The sequence below is a fragment of the Hypomesus nipponensis genome, chromosome 5 (assembly GCF_054491055.1).
Source record: "Hypomesus nipponensis isolate SF chromosome 5, ASM5449105v1, whole genome shotgun sequence".
In the NCBI taxonomy this organism is placed as follows: domain Eukaryota; kingdom Metazoa; phylum Chordata; class Actinopteri; order Osmeriformes; family Osmeridae; genus Hypomesus; species Hypomesus nipponensis.
Window position 1 is genome coordinate 1,227,333 of NC_140365.1, and position 18,552 is coordinate 1,245,884.

The following is an 18,552-nucleotide window of genomic DNA, read 5'->3' on the forward strand; positions in this document are numbered from 1 at the left end:
AAAATTCCAAAACGAAGAATTTGACGACGAGTAGAAATGATTGAGAAAGTATGCGGTGTTATTCATTGTATCTTCGGCTTTACACATTAAGTTGTGTCTACCTGTTGAGTACGGAGGAGAAACCTAGACTATCCTGTCCATCTAGGATATATCAACCCGGTATCACACTGGATATAGGCAATGACTACAGTTAGCTGCGCATCCTCTTCCCTATCCAAACCCCCACTGATCATTTGAGTCGTAGGCTCTGTTGACTGCCTCCACGATTCCACGCTCACTGTGCATCGTGTGTGATTGATTAAAGGATAAACACAAACAAATATAAGTAATCTATCTTAACCTATAACAACCTTTTGTCATTTCACCATAGGCATGGTTTCGTTTTAGAATTGCATGCCCTGATATACCGATGGAGTACCAATGACTCACAACATTTTAGGTTTAATGACAGGAAACCCAAAATACCCCTCCAGCCCCCCGTTCTCACTTTTAGCTAACAAAAATTCGAATATAAATTGTTAGCCTCTGGATGGCGCTGCAAAGTAGACTTGGTCCATTACAATTGAATGCCTTTTTTTTTACTTTTTTTTTTACTCGATGCAAGTAAAACAACGTGTTTTACTGAAAAGATTTCTGAGTAAAATTAGCTTTTAGGGAAATTGCAGAAAACTTTGAATATTGTACGACTAGGTATTTCAAATACAAATCCTACTGATTGTTAACAATGTAGCTTCACGTTTCCCCTCAAATAGTGTTCTAAAATAGCGCTCTATTACAAACTGATGTAGCCCTATGAATGACAGTGGCACGCCTACCAAGTTCTAAAGCGACTGTAATAATATAGATAGGCTACATTTGGAGGCCATTGCTACAGCTCTGCATTGACTAAGTTAGTGCTACCATCTGATCACAAGATAACACACATCCGCGCTCCCATTCACTCCGATGAGACAACCCGCTGTGGGGGCAGGAAATGTGAGACTGACAGATAAAAAATGTATTTATTATCTTAAAACATCTTAGAGAAGTAAGCCTCTACCGCAACCGGTTACCCTAACTAGATAAGGACTCATTATTTCCGTTTTGTATGTAGCATTTTTAATGTATTGAAATAAAGGTTATATTCAGCCATTCAACATGATCAGGTTAAGAAATACTGACGTTATACATTCAAAGACTCAAATATTACAATATCAGGCCTACGCAATGAAACAAAATAATACATGAACATTTGGATAAACATTTAATGTCAAAATAGGCCTACATTTAGTACGGAAACTTAACCCTGAAATGCCCTGAGGAGTTACATTTGTGGTGCATTAGTGTGTATTATATTAGTATTCTTTGTTGATAATCAACATATTAATACTACATGCACACGGTACATCCTGGACAACAACACAGCACAACACATGAATGGACCAATCAGCAGAACTCAAGATGATTAATCTCACTGATGAAGTAACTCCAGACACGGCTTGCAGTCAAGGTCACCAGCAGAAGGCAGTTTGCCAGTGGAACAGTAGACAAGTGACGCCTCACTTGGGGTATTTGACAAACTGACACCCTGTGTACTGAGTGTCCAACTCAGCTTGTCAAACACACTAAGTGAGGGGCCTGCTCTCTGAAGACAGCCCTGTGGAACAACAATACAAGTATTGTGCAGTGGTTTTTTGTTTTTACAATGCAAGGATTTAGAAGTTCTCTGTAGATACAGATTAAGCTGCATACTACTGACTGGTGTATTTACCTGTCAGTCACATAGTAGGCCTACTCTACCCTAACCGCCTCAACAACCCCTGAGCTGAAGTACTATGCTGCACCTTTTGACAGATATTAACGTTGGTCTAACAAAGGTAAAACTGTCTGATTCATTTCTGCCTTCAGTCAGTAAATGTGATATCAAGACCATAGAACCGTTGAATCAAACCCCACCTCCCACAAGGTCATAGATCAAAAGTTTTCATTTTCAAACAAAATGCATACTAGACTGACAAACTAATCTAGATTTCTTTCTTTCTTTGAAAAGTGCTGTACCTCTTTGACAGGATTCTTCTGAAGTTCTGGCGAGCTGACTGCTTGATTGGTCTTCTCCGATCAAATAGATGGAATGCCTCTGTTCCCCAGAACGACTGCCTGATCATTACTAAGCTACAGCATTATAAAGAGGAAGCCGAAATAAGGAAGATAAGTGCAACGCACGCTGGCAGGAAATGTCTGGAACCAAAGTGACAACATGTCAGGTTGTGAAATGTTAAATGGCAGTTTGAAAATGAGTGTTACATATTCCACTGAGGCTGTTTGTTCTTTGTGTTTTATGGTTCACTCCTGGTTTAAACATTAAAAAATGTGGCCTATTTATCTGTTGTTTAGACCACCATATTCTGTCTCGTTGATCATAATAAAGGATGGTGAGGCTGATCTCCTGTCATAAAAGAGAATGGTTTTAGCAGCCAGTAGCGTTGGTGAGATCTAAACCCAACTGGAGATGGTACTAGAACTGTCACTCTAGACACTGTAAGAACAATAACCCAGGGGGCATGTAAAAATGGTAGGCAGGCAAATAGGCCAGCAGGCAGGTAGACCGGTAGGTAGGTAGGTAGGTAGGTAGTTCCTTGTTTGCTTGTAATGAGGTGATCGAGAGGGATGTACAGTAGGTATTCCCTGGTTGTCTGACTTTTGTCTCTCTAGTTGGACTGGTGCTGAACATCAGAAAAACGATAATGTATTGACCTGTGAGATCTCAATGCTCTTATGGTTCTTCCCTTTCTTCCCTTTGGGAATTATTTAGTTTTCACAAAGTATGCTTCATGTTTTGGTTACCCGCAAGGTTTGGGACTTGTTGTTATGATCCGTGACCTATGCACTTTTGTAAAGCTCTCTTTTGGAAGTAGCTTTGGTTAAAAGTCTGCTAAATGCATAAATGTAAATGTAAATGACATGTGAAGTCATGAGTAATTGCACATTTTGCACCAATAATACAAAAAAAAGTGTTTAGATTGACTGGAAACCTACTTTCACAGGCCGTGTGAAGACTCAGTTAACCACTAAACCAAAAAAATGACTTCCTCTGGCCACTCACTTCCTCATCTGAAAACCAAGTTATAGCTACTTAAAAATTACATTCAAAAGATCTTATTCGAGAAGGGTATGGATGGTGGATTTGAAGTGAAAATGACATAGTTTTCTGTCTTTTTCTTCTGGTACATTGAAAGAGTAATAGGCTGTGTGAGCGGAAATTAAACCAAGTTCTGTCACCAAGAGCTGACCAAACAAAACACCTCCGACTGGCTGTGAAGGCAAACTCATTTGTTGAACTTCACCTTCTGTCTTATTGTCCTAATATATATTTTTGCTTCAAACATGATAACAATTGTAAACACATCCCATTTAAAGGGGCATTAATCCTATTCTAACTGTCAAACATTTGCCTAATTCACAAGGTATGGCAACATGTGAACTTTACATACAAACATGTACACCATCTGTCAAAAGTTTGGAAACACCTAGTTTCCAACCACTTTTGTCATTGTTGGGCAACACATGCACCTCCTGTATTTCATTGTTTTTAATGTATGCATTCAATCACTCAACCAGGGACTGTAGGGCAGTTAACCTACATGTATTTAGTTAGCATGTTCTCCAAATATTGCTTAAGGTGACAGGTTTATGAAAATTAAGCTTTTGCACCAATATATGTACATTTTGGTCAAAATAAATCTTCATACCATTAAATAACCTATTTTGTTGTATATAAACAACAGAAACATGCATGTGTTTCTCAAAAACAATAAAAGACTAGGTGTTTCCAAATGTTACATGTAAACGTGTACAGTAGACTAAAATACTGTCCACAGGGTTTGAAATGACCATGGACTGTTTGCTTACAGACACTTAGACTCTCTTGGGGATGCGCTACAGTTCATGTTTTACATCTGGACCACACATACACAATTATAGATTATAATTATAGATTATGTATGTTCCACAATCATGAGCCTTTTCTGCTTGGAAAGCAATTGACATACTGCCTTTAGAGACTGAGTTAACAATATCAGGACATTGTTAAGCAAGCAGCTGTTGTGAACGCCATAATGCTCAAAAGTCTTCAGACACAAGGTGGTGGTGTGGTTGATGGTGTCTCGAAAGAAGCCAATCAGCCAGTGAATAGTTTAGTTTCAGTGTAGGGATATTTGACAGAATCATGCGGGAAGTTAAAAACCTCTTGACACAACATATTGGCTGTTATTTGAAATAGTTGTTGAGAAACACGTGGTCGATTTACATCTCGCAACAAAAATAATTACAACTCTGTTAAGAATGCTTTTAAAACACGTTTTTAAAAGTCAGAACAGTGACAATTCTTACTGGTGGATGCAACTTACGTCAGAAAGCACAAATTCTAACTTCATTTGTTGTTTTTTTTTATCATGTTCAACTGTTAGGCCCTTGAGGTCTGACTGTCAACTCACTTTAACAATACAATTATTGCTAATTTTTAGGGAAATACTTGAGGTTTTGGTGAAACATTTCAGGGCTTCTAGATTCTTTAGTCAAAGTAGGTGCTTTGGTCTTTAATTTATTAGGCCTACTTTGTCCTCAATATCATCAGTTGTACATTTTATTAATGTAGAACTCACTTGTACAGAATGAAATTATAGTTTGAGTGTACCAGTGCCTCCTGGGGGAAGAGCAGAGAATGAATTGTAACTCGAGAAAAAGTGTAAAATGTTTCACATTAGCTACTGTACTGTGAGGAGTCATGGCTGGAATATCCTTATTTAGTCAGCAAGGAGGGAATGACCCAACCCTGTAAGAGATGGGATTTGGGAGGAGGGCAAGAACAGATCGCCTGTGCCTTGCAGTGGCACTCTCCGAGGGACTTTGAGACAGACTCATATTTCTGTCACATCAAGTAGTTCTTTTTAGAAACGTATTTATCAGCAATAGACTTATTTTTCATCTTTGGTGGATTAGATAGGTATCTTAGATCAGCAGAACATAACACAGCATGTGAATTAGTTTGACTTTTTCTGAGCTAAAGATGACCCCTCAACAAAGTGTTGGCCCCCATTCTAAAGCAAACAGCAATGAGTCAAGTATTCAAGACAAAGAGAAGGCAAGTAGCAATTTATTACAATTTATTATTGTTTTTATAAAATCTCTGTCAAACCATGATCTAATTTCCATTGGACATTATTTTTAAATTGTCATGACTGTGATTGGACCAGGTACCATTTACTACATCCACATTGTTGCCAGTGCCATTTTACAGTGCTTTACATTGATTTTCACGTTAGATGACACTTTTATCATCCAGATCAACAGCGACGACATATCTCACAAGAAGGTCAATGGCCGGGTTTCCCAGATTTGTTAAGAAGCTCTTAACGCTAAGCGCTCTTAGAACGTTCTTAAGAAGCTCTTACAGTTAAGGGCTTCTTCACGAATCTGGGAAACCAGGCCAATGTTGTTAGCGCAAGAAGTAGTAAACATTGCAGTTCTGCACATTAGGGTAAGTGTTTGTCTGCAGGGCACCTGTCAGCGAGATGGTAGACTGAGAGGTCTAGAGAAATCATTTTCCTCTGTGTAAGACACTGAGGATGCTACAGCAATGCATAGTTTCTCCCAGTGCTTTAAAGTGCCAGTCATTTGCTTTGACAAGCATCTCCCCATACCTTGCATTCAGGAAATGAAACAATCTTTGCTCTTGACAGTCGGGTTTGTAATGTCAGCAATAGCAAGGTTTTTTCCTATCTTGTTTATGGCATCTGCTTGTTTATTCTGTTCTCTCTATTGAATCTCTAAGCTTATTCAATGTTTTGAAAATGTCCCCAAAACACTGGCTGAGTTTGGCTTAATCACTATAATTCTTACAAGAAAAACATTTTAAATTAAATCTGCATTTGTTGGTGTCTTCTGTCTCTTGTTAGAAAACAGGTGTAAGAATCTAATGTGACTTAAACCCCCAAAATATTGTGTCAGACATCCAGATTGTATTCAAAATGTGTGTAGTCCTAATCAACAACTACTGTGTGAAGAAAAAGTGTGAGAGAAACCAGCACTATTGTCAAATATATCTCAAGATATTTAGTTGTGAGAGAATAAACAGGTCAAACGATATTTACAACTTCATCTGTTCTGAAGGATCCCAGTGATCCAACAGCTTCTGTTTCCAGGAAAGTTCTTGTTCCTCGAATGTGAGACTTGCTTGACATGAAGAAACAAAAAGACAATATGTTCTCTCACAGAAAATGAAAACGACGCTCCAGAGAAGACAGACTGGCCAGTCAGCCATTGCTAAGGCGTTTGGGAAACAACGGAGCCACAACAGGTCAGACATGAACCACGCTGCTTCCTCATCTATCCGTCTTCACCCGCCGCTTCCAGCTTGTTCTGTTTGTGTTAGCGGCTTCATCGCTCTCCTCTCAGAGATCAAGTGTTTTTACTGCGTTTAGCCATGACTACCTCATCTGACAAGAAAAACAATCAAGTCAACCATGTCAGCTAACTGTTATTGGAAAACGAGTGATACTGTTTGTTTTAAAGTCAACTTTGTGCAGGCCACTGAACATTACTGCATCTGTCATCAATTAGAGCGTCATCTCTCTGCAGAGTAGGATTATTACCGGACATATTTGTTCACAGCGTAGTTTCATAAGGCCGTTGAGAGCCTATGCATACACCCCAGCCTGGGGAGACGATCTCTGCTCCCAGATAATCGTAGTGTGACAATTCTACTGTCTTTGGGCTACAGTGTGGACTAACATTTGAATGTTTCTCCGTCAAATCACTCATCTGTTACTTTTTACTTGTATATTTAACTGTCCTTGGGCTGGAGTGGGATAATATTTTGGACTGGTTGACCCTCCTCCCCTTTCTGTCAAGCCCTGCTCATGCTCTCTGTCTTAGTGACGCATTATACAGCACACAGCCGTCGGAAGCCCTGTCTGATGAATTCCTGCCTTTATTTGGCCTCAGTGCTGCTCTATCATGGTAACAGCAGATAAATAGTGAGGGGTAAAATAAACAACTCTGGTAAAATACCGCCTGTGGGGCTTTTGCCATCTGGGTTCAGTCCAAGTAAAAAAAAATATATAAATAATTTAGACTGTCTTCACCTTATTGTGTGTGTAGGTTGTTGATCCACGTTTTAGGCTACGTGTGTGGATTGCTCTTTGGCCTTACTCTCCTCCAAACGGTGGACAGATTGTAAAAGCCTGAATTGTGTTTTATGGTAGGTGGTGATTAGCCGTCTGTTCGTCACAGCGTAGTTGCAGCCAATTGAAAGGAAAAGCCTTCACAGGAGAACCAATATGAATCATTGTCTAATTCATTAATTCTTTCAGCTTTTGAGTTGAAAATCACAACTGACAACTAATCGGAGACTTCAGTTGAAAATTACCCATAGTTGGACATGTGTTGTATGAAATAAAACAGTCTGTCAATCCCCATTTATATATAATTGGGTGTTCTGCCATGTGGGTTCCTTGAGATTGTGAGGACTTGACACTTCTTGATAAACGAGAAACCAACTTACTGCAACCTCCCCGCAGATATGCCCATGTTTGACTACAGAAGTTTCTGCTGAATAAACACACTAATATTATAATCGTCCCAGCAACGCAACATGTGGGATGTCCTGACAATGGGTGTTTGTCATCAACAGGGATGCTGCCCAGGCCTCGACACCCAGAGCAGGGCAGGTCAAATGCCTGATGTCCCAGATGTCAGAGTTTGTCATGGAGGAGCGAGTGCAACTAAGCACAGGCCTACAGATTCAGACGAGACACCTGTTCCTCTTCAACGACACTCTCATCATCGCTAAATCAAAGTGAGTTATTATTAAAAATCTTTGTACTTTATCACAGCTATACTTTAATCCCAAACACAATCATGTTTGTCAGTTAAGTATAGTGGATGTGTGTTTTCCCTGGGAACCAGGTCGTCATCAAGCCTGAAGCTGAAAGTGAGAGTGAGCCTGTGTGAGATGTGGCTTTCATCGTGCACGGATGAGGTTGCGGAGAGGAAACTGAGCAACAAGCAGTCCTTTGTCATTGGCTGGCCCGTCACTAATTACGTGGTGACCTTCAGGTACGTGACCGTTCTCTTTGTCATCTTTTGTGCTGAAATCAGTTTTCCTCTCCGGGCTCTCACCTGCTCGTGTTCAGAATACGACAGGCTTCAGTTGGAGAACTGAAGAGACTCCAGCGGCACCTGCCCATCCTCCTGGACTCTTGTGCCCTTTTGAGGTGGTCTCTCCTACTATACTGTACATGAATAGAAGCAAGAGAAAGAGCCACAAAGAGCTTTTATGTCTTCTCTCTTTTCAGCTCATCTGAGATAAAGGAGAAGTGGCTGTTAGCTTTACAATGGTGAGAACATCCTACAATATAGATTAATTGGACAATGAATATGTATGAAGCATTTGTATATAAATGTCAGCGATTAAAGACATGCGATAGTGTTGGGACCTTGTTCACAACCTGTGTGTGTGTCTGTCTGTGCTGTAGGCGAATCAACATATCCAAAGAAGGGGAATATCCGAATAATGTCAACATGAAAATTGTTCTCATGGACACTGGAAAGAGTGCAATGGTATGAAGTTTATGTTGGCGTCAGGGAGGTGTCTGTGACTTCCTGTCGTGCTCTGGGAAATCTGTCAGACATAATTAATTTCAAATGATTTCTCTTTCACTCTAACCCAGGTGGCCGTGAATGTGGACAACAAAGATGACGTAAATAAAATAATTAAGATTGTCACCCAACAGTTGGATCTTTCAGTAAGTTACTGTCACAGTATTTTCAATTTCCAAGCGTTTTTTATTTCATTCATCATGAAAAGAAGGATAAATAATTTGAAAAGACAGGTTGAGCAACAAAAAAAAAAAGTTATTTTGATTTTGGATCCGCACTTGTGGAGCTGTAGATCGTCTTGGATGTGCTCTGTTTTGTTTGTGGTCTCCTGAGGTGTTTTCTGTGTCTAATGCCCGGAGTCTGAAGTGTTCTCTCTCCCCGTCTCCCTCAGGCCCAGCCGGCTGACTACCGTCTCTGGGTCATCCTGGGGAAGGAGGAAGCTCCACACCCCCTCATCGGTGAGCGCTCAGGGTCAAGTCGCCCTGGAAAATACATCTCAGAAAATGATCAGGACAGAGGCACAAACTGATTTAGTTTTGATGTCTCGCTCTCTCCATCTCTCTCGCTTTCTGTATCTAATTTCACATGTCTGTAGATCACATTATTCCAGAGAGCTTTAGACTTGTATTTATAATCAGGTGATAGGGCCAGGGAATACTATACAAAGCCCTGGGAGGATTCAAAGGATTCATGTGTGACCTTGGTTGTCTTTTAATAAATGCTTACGGCCATGATCCTCAGGTCAACATGGAAATGTTTTAATGAATGCATACAAAGGACAATGTGCATATAAATTCAGACGAATAATAATTTGTATTGATGTGAATCCATACAAGTGGGAATTTCCATTTTAACATATTCACGTAAATCATGATTTGCATTTAAATTAATCTATAAAAATCCCAATTCGCACACAAATCTAGACATCACACATATTGGACACATAGGCCATGATAAACATAACCGTTATAAAACCAAGCAGTCAGAAACAGTCTTTCCTGACACATGCTCCTTCTACCAGGGTTCCAAACAGACAAGCATTTCGGAATCTCCGTGTGGCTGAACCTGATTGGTCTGTTGGCAGGTCATGAGCATCCCTACAGCATCATCCTTCACTGCCTGAAGGAAACTGCCGGGCTGCGATCAACCGTCTCTACCAACCTGCCGACTGTGGATGGCCGACTCTTCCTTGATCAGCTGCTGAAAGAAGCATCTGGTCAACGCTTCATCCTGAGGGCCAAGTCTATCAGTGGGGGTCAGGGAGGAACAGGTGAATCTACGATATCATGTATATATGTATATATATATATATATATATATATATATATGTATATTCTTTATCTACTAAAGATTATAATCCTGCAGGCCTACATGACAGATTACATTGAGTTATGCAGGGCTACAATCTTGCAAGTTTAGAACATGTAATTTCCTTGTCCTCCCAAATCGTGCTTTGAATATGACATACCGTACCCTCGTTATGGGAGCGGTTTGTTTAGAGTGCAGATAGTAAATAGCTTCCTGTCACGCCAGCACATGCAGTTTAACAGACGTTATCACAGTCTTCTTCCTGTAATTTAGTAAATTATGGCATTTACAATGTTCCATGACAGTATAGGGAGCATAAACTGCATATCAATGTGTGACATCTCCTTTACATGACTGGATTGATAAATTCACCACACTGTATAAACAGTTAACCTACTCAAGATTCCTCATAAAAAATGCATTTTTCAATATAACGGCAATCTGAACATGGTGTGGTCAATCTGTCATCCACTTAAAGGACTACAGAATTTACTTTTTTGTTTTTTTCTGATCAATAATGTGTTGCTTTCAGCACATTCGTCTCAAAGACACGTAAAGAGGAGGAAGTCCCTGATAGACTGGGCTCTGAGGCGCGCGGCTCCCAGCCCCTCACAAGCACTTCCTCATTCCTCAGCTTCTTCTCAGAAGCTCTTTGGCCAGTCGCTGACCTCCATCTGTCACCATGGAAACCTCCCCAGACCAATCATGGTGAGATGAAGTGAACGACGTTACCAACCCTCGTAACGGATGCATAACCAGAGCCAATAATAAAGTCATTTCTTGCAATGAGGGCGATTCTGGAATCAAATTAAGTGTCAGGGGAGGTTCAACAAAATATGTAAATGCAACTATGCATGATGGCAGCTGAGATGAATTATTTATGAATTCAGAAGATCATTACAATGAACAAAATGAAATAAACATCAGAGAACTAAATACTGTCGTCCAGGGTCAGCTTTCACATATCAGTATAATGCTATACAGTGTAGAGCATTCAATAAACGTAGCTGTATCTTCTGCACAAATAAACGTTATAGAAATTAAAATCTACATTTCTGTCTGACTTGATTCTGTTTTGCTTTCCTGGTAAAGGACATGCTGTATCTGCTGTACCGCGAGGGAGCAAACACGACAGGGATCTTCCGTCGCTCAGCCAACGCTAAAACATGCCGCGAGCTGAAGGAAAAACTGAACTCGGGAGGCACAGTTCAGTTGGAGGGGGGGTCTGTGCTTGTGGCTGCAGCCGTGCTAACTGTGAGTGCCCCGTAATGCCGGCTTTGGTTTGGTACGGTGGATGAGTACAATCAGGGCTACAGCCATCAAATCAAATCAGACTTTATTTAAATAGCGTCATTTGGGCAAAACTGCAACACTTATGGTGCTTCACAACACAATTCAAATAGAATAATACAATGAAAATACAGATACGCAGGTAAATAAAATAAAAGTACCGACTCTAATCAGCTGGTTGCTGAGATCAGCAGGTAAGACCGATCAGGGAACAGTGTGGAGTTGATTAGTGCAGATGACAAGCGCAGAAGTTCTTCTCATGTTCCTCATGCTGCTCTTTAGACACTAACCGAGACAGACTTTCAACAGGACTTTCTTCGTAACATCCCTGGCAGTGTGCTTAGTTCTGGTCTTTACGGACAGTGGATGGAGACCTTGGAGGGTGTGGATAAGATTGAGATGATACAAAGGTAAAAAAAAATAAAAAAAATACTCATTGCTGTGGGCTTCTTGATAAACTATCTAGCTGCAAATCTGTATGAATAATTTCTGTTCTTGAAAGCTGGAATAGTTTCTACTCTGTCGATATTTCTACATCCCATAGTTAGGACAAGCAACCGCAATACTTTCTTAAAGTTGTGTTTTGAAATCCAAATCATCTTGGTGTATGTTTAGAGTTCATGTCATAATTGGACCTTAAATAATGGTGTCAACACACCTGTGGCATTAAGTGAGTTGTTCAGTTGGAAATACAATCCAGGTGCACGAAAAGAAAGACCCAATGTTCCCTCACACGCTTGTTCCTTTGTTAGGTCTGAATGTCTGCTGCAGGCTCAGATTGAAGCAGCTCTTGTGGGAATATTAGGACCTGTCTTGTGATTCATCTCAGGAAATGAGTTGGCCCCCGGCCCACACAGATGTGGTGTGAACTGACATTTGACACATTGCATCTGAGCTCCCTCGAGTCCGACACTTTCGTAATTAAGATTCAAATTTTGCAATAATTTGTGTTTTCTGATTTGGTGCGGAGCACAATAGGGATAATGGGGTAAGAAAGGTTTAAATGAAAACCTCCAAGCTCGTCTTCTCCCTCACAGATTCACCTCCTCGCCCACCCTATCACATACTCTGTTTGCCTTTCCAATTGCCAGTGTCTTGACATCTCCTTCACCTGCCCACAGGCTGCTGAGGAAGCTGCCGTCTGATAACATCACTCTGCTGCGCTACCTGTTTGGCCTTCTCTACCACATTCAGGAACACTCACAACACAACCAGATGAACGCCTTCAACCTGGCCCTGTGCATCGCCCCCAACATGCTGTGGCCCCCAGGACCCACTGCACCGGAAGAAGAGAGTCAGTCCACCAAGAAGGTAGAGATACTTTATCACGATACCACACCCTCCAATCAGAGTAAACAGACTTCAAACACGCATTCTGCTCCTCTGAAAACGTTGACACCTCCTCAACTTAGTAAAAGATTTGTTGCGATAACTTTTGTTCGTGAGGTTCAAAGCTCTTGTGTCCATAGGAAATATACTAAATGCAACCAGCAGTTCATTGTGGTATCTGTCAGTCTCAGTTATGATTATGGATAACACAGTGTCCTCCAGGTATAACAATTTTGGAGTAAATTATGTATTGCAAAACCTAGTTTTAATACAGTAGTGTTGTAATACTTCTAGCCATCAATTGTTAGTTCTAAGTGCGTCAACAACACAGAATTTTTGGCAACGTTCCTGTATGAGTTGTGTGTGTCACTCACCACATGGCCATGTTCCAATGAGAACATGTTATTCCTCAACTGTTTGTGAACACTCGTCTTCTGTTTTTAAATCTCTCAAGGTTGCAGCTCTCATCCAGCTCCTCATAGAAAATACTCCAACTATATTTGGAGATGATGTTCAGAGGATTTTTACTAAACCAAATATTGAATCTAAAACATCGAAAGGTGAGGCCTTAGACAGAAAATACATTTATCCATCAATTAAAAAAATACTGTAAAAACAGTATATATAGAAATATAGACGCATAGATGCCCTTTCTCTATACTGTATACATATGTGTGTGTGTGTGTGTGTAAACATTTACTCCTGGTCTTATCATCTGTCTTTACCCTTTTCATATTAAAGTGGAGTCTTGCCAGCAGCTCTACGGTCTGGAGGACTGGGACACAGAGAGGCCAGACATTTCTCCCTCCTCAGAGAGAAAACCAGATCTCGTGCCTCTAAGAAAACTGGTCTTGAAGAAGAAGGATAAAGAGCTCTTCGATTTCCTGGATGAAACTGACTTTTTGAAAAGGCAACACATCAACGAGGACGGCGCGTGTAGCTGGGAGAATATAAAGGAGATGTCTGCCTGTTCCAGCAGCTCCTCCCTGGTGGGCCCCCGGGGCCTCACCTCAGCCAGAGACCGTTGTGCCTCTGAGCCCAGCGTGTGTCGTGGCTCCCCCCAGCTCCCCGCAAGGATCCACATCCCCGTGTCACGCCAGTCCAGCTGTGATGCTGCTATGATGTGTGGTCAGCACCCTCCCGTCTGCCCCGGCGAGGAGCTGAGGGGGGCCAATGCTTCGAGGCTCGTCAGTGGCCGCTCTACCTTCCTGCGATCTGCACAGGCTGCCTCCAGGGGCTGGCACCACAACCAGCGGTTACTGACCTCCAGCAGGTCGAGTGTCTCCAGCCTCTCCTCCACAGCCACCTCCCCCTCCGGCTCGTCTCTGAGCTCCATAGACAGCGCCTTCTGCTCCGACTCGCTGTCCTTTCCCAGCGAAGGCAGCTCCCTCCCCTTCCTGTTTGGCTCCTCGGCACGCTTACGCCCCCTGACACCTGACACTCCAAAGAAGTTCCCGAAAGACTGCAGCGTTGCGTTCCCCATGCCGGAGTATTTGGAGTGGTGCAACGAGGATGATGAAGGGGAGGAAGAAGGTGTAGGTGAGACAGAGTTTTACCAGTCCACATGCCCTCAGAATAGTAAGGAGCCTAATCTTCTATTGCCTAGTCTCTTCAAACTGAAAGGGAGACAAAATCCTGACTTTCATCTGACGGGTAGAGAGAGAAAGGACTCTCTCAGGAGGGGAGAAGAGCAGGTGCACTGGAAGGAGAAGAACGAAGCCCCTGTGACCTCAGAGAAAACATCAATCGCTCACATTCAATTGAAAAAAACTGCCAATGTGGAAGTTGCTGGGAAAAACAATAGAAAGGAGGTGAATAGGACCAAAATAACATTCCTCTCAGCTTCAAATGCGGCACTGGTGAGAAGCCAGGTCGACCACTTTGAAGGTGGCTGTGGAGTGTCTCTGGTGACCGACACAAGGGGGGAACGGCAAGAGGATGTAGAGCTGCTGAGCCAAACAGTCAAGCTCCACATTCCCCAAACTGTGTTCTACGGCCAGAACAGTTCCTTGGTTCTACAATCTGTTTCAACCAGACAGCCTCCCAATGCCAGAGAGGACAAAGTGGCATTGTTACAAACCAGTTTGACCCGCGGACATGTGATGTTGGGACAGCTGGGTGGAGGGAACCCCCCTCCACAGTTGTCCTCCAAAACCGTCACCAAGGCTACAAGTTCCATCAGTCACACAATTAGAATTAAACTGCCGGCAACAGTCAGAAACACAGTCAGAGAGTACTTCAGTTACAGCGATAGCAAGAGCTGCAACACTGACGCTAAAGGGGTGGAAAATGACCTGCTGCTGAGCAAACAGCAGTGGCAAAGTAAAATGTTTGATCAAAAAGAGAAACCTTCGAAGCTGTGGCAGGGAGATGACTCATTTGGTTAGAGGGTGAAATTAGTGTTGTTAGGTGTGGCATGGTTACGAGAAGGTAAATAGAAAAAAGGAGAGAAGACTAAATTAACGTATGAACATAGGACTACATTTACATTTTACATTTAGCAGACGCTCTTATCCAGAGCGACTTACAGTAAGTACAGGGACATTCCCCCCGAGGCAAGTAGGGTGAAGTGCCTTGCCCAAGGACACAACGTCATTTGGCACGGCGGGGAATCGATCCAGCAACATTCTGATTACTAGCCCGACTCCCTCACCGCTCAGCCATCTGACTCCTCCTGGACTAGAGGAGTCCAGAAGGTTTTATGACACTTCAAATCCAAGATGATTTGGCTCCCTGTGGTTCCGATTCACGTTCCAAACATATATTTTGTGATGAAAGGTCATGTCAATGTGAAGTGAAGTCAGTCAAATTGAGCCTATTTCAACAACACACCTTTACAAATGTCAATCTGAGAAAATGACAACCATTCTCCAGCATTCACTACTGACACTTAAAGTGTTTTTGCAAGGGAAAGACGGAATCCATAATCAAACAGTATTATGTACACAGGCCCAAATTAATCACCATCACTGGAAAAAGTAGGGGACTGAGTTTAGGCAGATAATACATGACTTGTGTACAGGAAATGTTCATACTTATAGTTCTCTGTAAAGGAAATGTTCAAATAGAACGAGGTTTTTATTAGCTAACCTTATTTATAAACTCTGTGAATACATGTATGTGACTTCCAACATTTCAACGTTATTTAATTTTAAATGATGAATCAATCTATTTACTATAAGTAGTCAAAGATGTTTGTTAACCCCAGAAGTAAAAGTGTTGTCCTCCTGTATACAAGCAAACTGTTATAGCACTGCTTGAAGAGTAAATCATTCTGAACTTATTTGTCTTTCCAATCTTTTCAGTTTTAGTCAACATATTGTTTGTATGTTCAGTCTTCATCATCAAAAAACTGACTAATTTATACAATTCAATTAGGCCTAAAAGTATTTGCATAATTTCTATATTATAGACATGAAGAAGCCGTTTTGATTAGTGAGGCAATACTAGCTGCAGTGTATATTTCCTAAAGTTAGCATTTGTTAACCACCGATAGTGCAAGATGAGCATGACTAATTCATATTGAAACCATTACAGGCCCTATGCTAAAACGGCAGCCTTTGTTGATGGTGTCATAAACGGATGATTTAATTGCGGTACTCAGTCCCCAAGCTTTGATGGATTTAACAGTGACTTGCAATATAATACATGTCAAGCACACTGCAATTTGAAGACAAAATACTTTCCAATATCTGTCTAGATTTTTATAACGCTGCCACAAAGCCCGACCACGACACATGCACAGAGGACTTGGGAAACGTCAGAGCTGCTCTGTTGCCTTGGTGATCAACAGCTGTGTCTTTAACGTTTCCTGTATGATGAGAATTAAGATCTCAGCTGACCGCTTAACTTCGAATTTGCCACACCTGACATCTTTGACGTCTGTGCAGTAAAATCGCTTCTATTGTCAATAAAAAAACGATTCATCAGGCACAGTGACAAGAACGGTTTATTAAAATGAGACCGAGAAAAAAGAAGTAAAAATAACATCAAAAGAAAACAGTTCACGGTAATTCACGAGCTGTCCTTGGATCCCAGAGCGTTCCTCATTTCTCGAGGCACATACACCGTCATCCCGTCCATCCACCGCTGAACCGTCACCTGACACCCGAGACGAGACCTGCCAATCACAGGCACGTGCGTGAAACTCACGCTCGTAGAATTTACAACATACGATCTTACGTTAGAGGCCCAACTAAACCGTTTCCTCATTGACTATTTGTGGAAGTTCAAGCAATAACGCACATACAAAACGTTTCCTGTTTTGTGTAGGGGATGTTTCATGGACGAAAACAAAGCACCAGTCATAGAAATATCGATTTTGTGCTTTTCTAAAAAGCTCTGAAGCACGGACCCAGCATGAGGAAAACTGTATGAAAAAAAATTCAAACTGTCAGGAAACATACGTCTTGGTGAGACCATAGGCTAAATCTAGCATGTCCATCTCCTCATCCACCATCGGCTCCATCTTCTCGTGAATCTTCTTTTCAAAAACGAGGTGGCAGGTGGAGCACGCGAGGGTGCCCTCACACGCGCCTACGATCACAAGATCACATGATCTCATTCAGAGGATTCTGCTTCAGAAAATCCCATATCTGCCAAATCTACAGGTTCTGTCCTCCTAATGCATTTTCCATTTATTTCTTTAGAAATAGGCTCATTACAAGGTACTTTCATGTAACAGTGGTCATCTAAACACAGACAACAGACCCCAGATCTGCAGCAAAATATAATATTAGTGCACAGCGGTACAATCTAGTATGAAGTTATGTGTATATAATCCTGTCATCCCCCACCCACACTAACACACATATGGGCTGCATGCATCCATATATGTGGAAATTCCACTAGACAACCTTCTGTCAGGCCACGCCTGCTTATCTAAAAGGGCACAAAAGGTAGAACACAAATTTACCTACCAAACCCACTAATATCCACGTTTTTGTTGACAACGACATCCAACAGAGATTGCCCTTCGTTTACCGCTGTGGTTGTTTTGATACCATCTTGGTTAACAAAGTGAATCGTGACTTTGTCTACCGGCAAACTGTAAAAACAGATAACATTTAGCAGACGCTCTTATCCAGAGCTTGAGATAAAGACAACTATTTTCAGGGGAATTGAAAATGTCAGCATGAAGTTTAAAAGACCTGGCTAGTCCACATAAATCACCTCAAATATATATATATTTTTTTACCACCAAATGCTTTTAATGCTATTGTTTTTAAATAGAAATATAATACTGATGCAGATTCCTACTGGGCGTTGCATTTCATACAGTTCATCCACCAACCTGTTGATTTTAGAGTCAGAGCATGAAACTGATTGAGCGTGGAGGATTCTGGCCTGACTGTTCCAGATGCGGCCATGAATGCAGCCGCCCTGAATCCCAGAGATCCGCAGCAAACCAGGCATTCTTCTGAGGAGGACCGAGCGAAGGTGGAAGCACTTTGCCATGGCGACGAGCAGTGTGTCTGAGGACTGCTCCTGATAACTGGCCTCCTGCTGCAGACGGGTATCCTTGGGTTACCCAGCCTCCACACGGGGTCAAGGCACCACACTTAACCCCAGCAGATGGCTGGGAAATGTTCACCTACAAACACATCATTTGACCATTACGGATGATTGGGCCAACTCCAGTGTCAACATCTTTGCGCTGTTGCGTGTGACCCAGATGTAAATAAATCGTCACCTTGTTACACAAGTGAGAAACAATCTGGGAAGAGATTGATTGGAGGGGTGGGGAGAGAGGGAGAGGTGGGGAGAGAGGGAGGGAGGGGTGGGGAGAGAGGGAGGGAGGGGTGGGGAGAGAGGGAGGGAGGGGTGGGGAGAGAGGGAGAGGTGGGGAGAGAGGGAGGGGTGGGGAGAGAGGGAGAGATGGAGGGGTGGGGAGAGAGGGAGGGAGAGAGGGGTGGGGAGAGAGGGAGGGAGAGAGGGGTGGGGAGAGAGGGAGGGAGAGAGGGGTGGGGAGAGAGGGAGGGAGAGAGG

The 18,552-nt window shown here is 42.1% G+C and overlaps 2 protein-coding genes and 1 long non-coding RNA gene across 3 annotated transcripts; 1 reads left to right on the top strand and 2 right to left on the bottom strand.

Moving 5' to 3' along the window:
* Window positions 1-987: 987 nt before the first annotated feature.
* Window positions 988-2,137, bottom strand: LOC146287651 (uncharacterized). The gene is made up of 2 exons (XR_014755220.1): window positions 2,038-2,137; window positions 988-1,636 (listed from the first exon to the last, which is right to left on the bottom strand). It is a non-coding gene; the product is annotated as an uncharacterized LOC146287651 (long non-coding RNA).
* Window positions 2,138-6,206: 4,069 nt separating this feature from the next.
* arhgap20b (Rho GTPase activating protein 20b) lies at window positions 6,207-15,847 on the top strand. The gene is made up of 14 exons (XM_084698944.1): window positions 6,207-6,334; window positions 7,670-7,834; window positions 7,945-8,094; window positions 8,334-8,375; window positions 8,514-8,598; window positions 8,709-8,783; window positions 9,029-9,095; window positions 9,722-9,907; window positions 10,478-10,653; window positions 11,038-11,199; window positions 11,545-11,645; window positions 12,357-12,546; window positions 13,019-13,124; window positions 13,306-15,847. The coding sequence occupies exons 1-14, from the start codon at window positions 6,255-6,257 to the stop codon at window positions 14,949-14,951; spliced, it is 3,231 nt and encodes a 1,076-aa protein (XP_084555070.1). The 5' UTR covers window positions 6,207-6,254; the 3' UTR covers window positions 14,952-15,847.
* A 665-nt stretch (window positions 15,848-16,512) lies between these two features.
* fdx1b (ferredoxin 1b) lies at window positions 16,513-18,188 on the bottom strand. The gene is made up of 4 exons (XM_084698518.1): window positions 17,858-18,188; window positions 17,484-17,611; window positions 16,971-17,100; window positions 16,513-16,684 (listed from the first exon to the last, which is right to left on the bottom strand). Exons 1-4 carry the CDS (start codon window positions 18,019-18,021, stop codon window positions 16,579-16,581), a joined length of 528 nt encoding a protein of 175 aa, XP_084554644.1. The 5' UTR covers window positions 18,022-18,188; the 3' UTR covers window positions 16,513-16,578.
* Window positions 18,189-18,552: the final 364 nt, after the last annotated feature.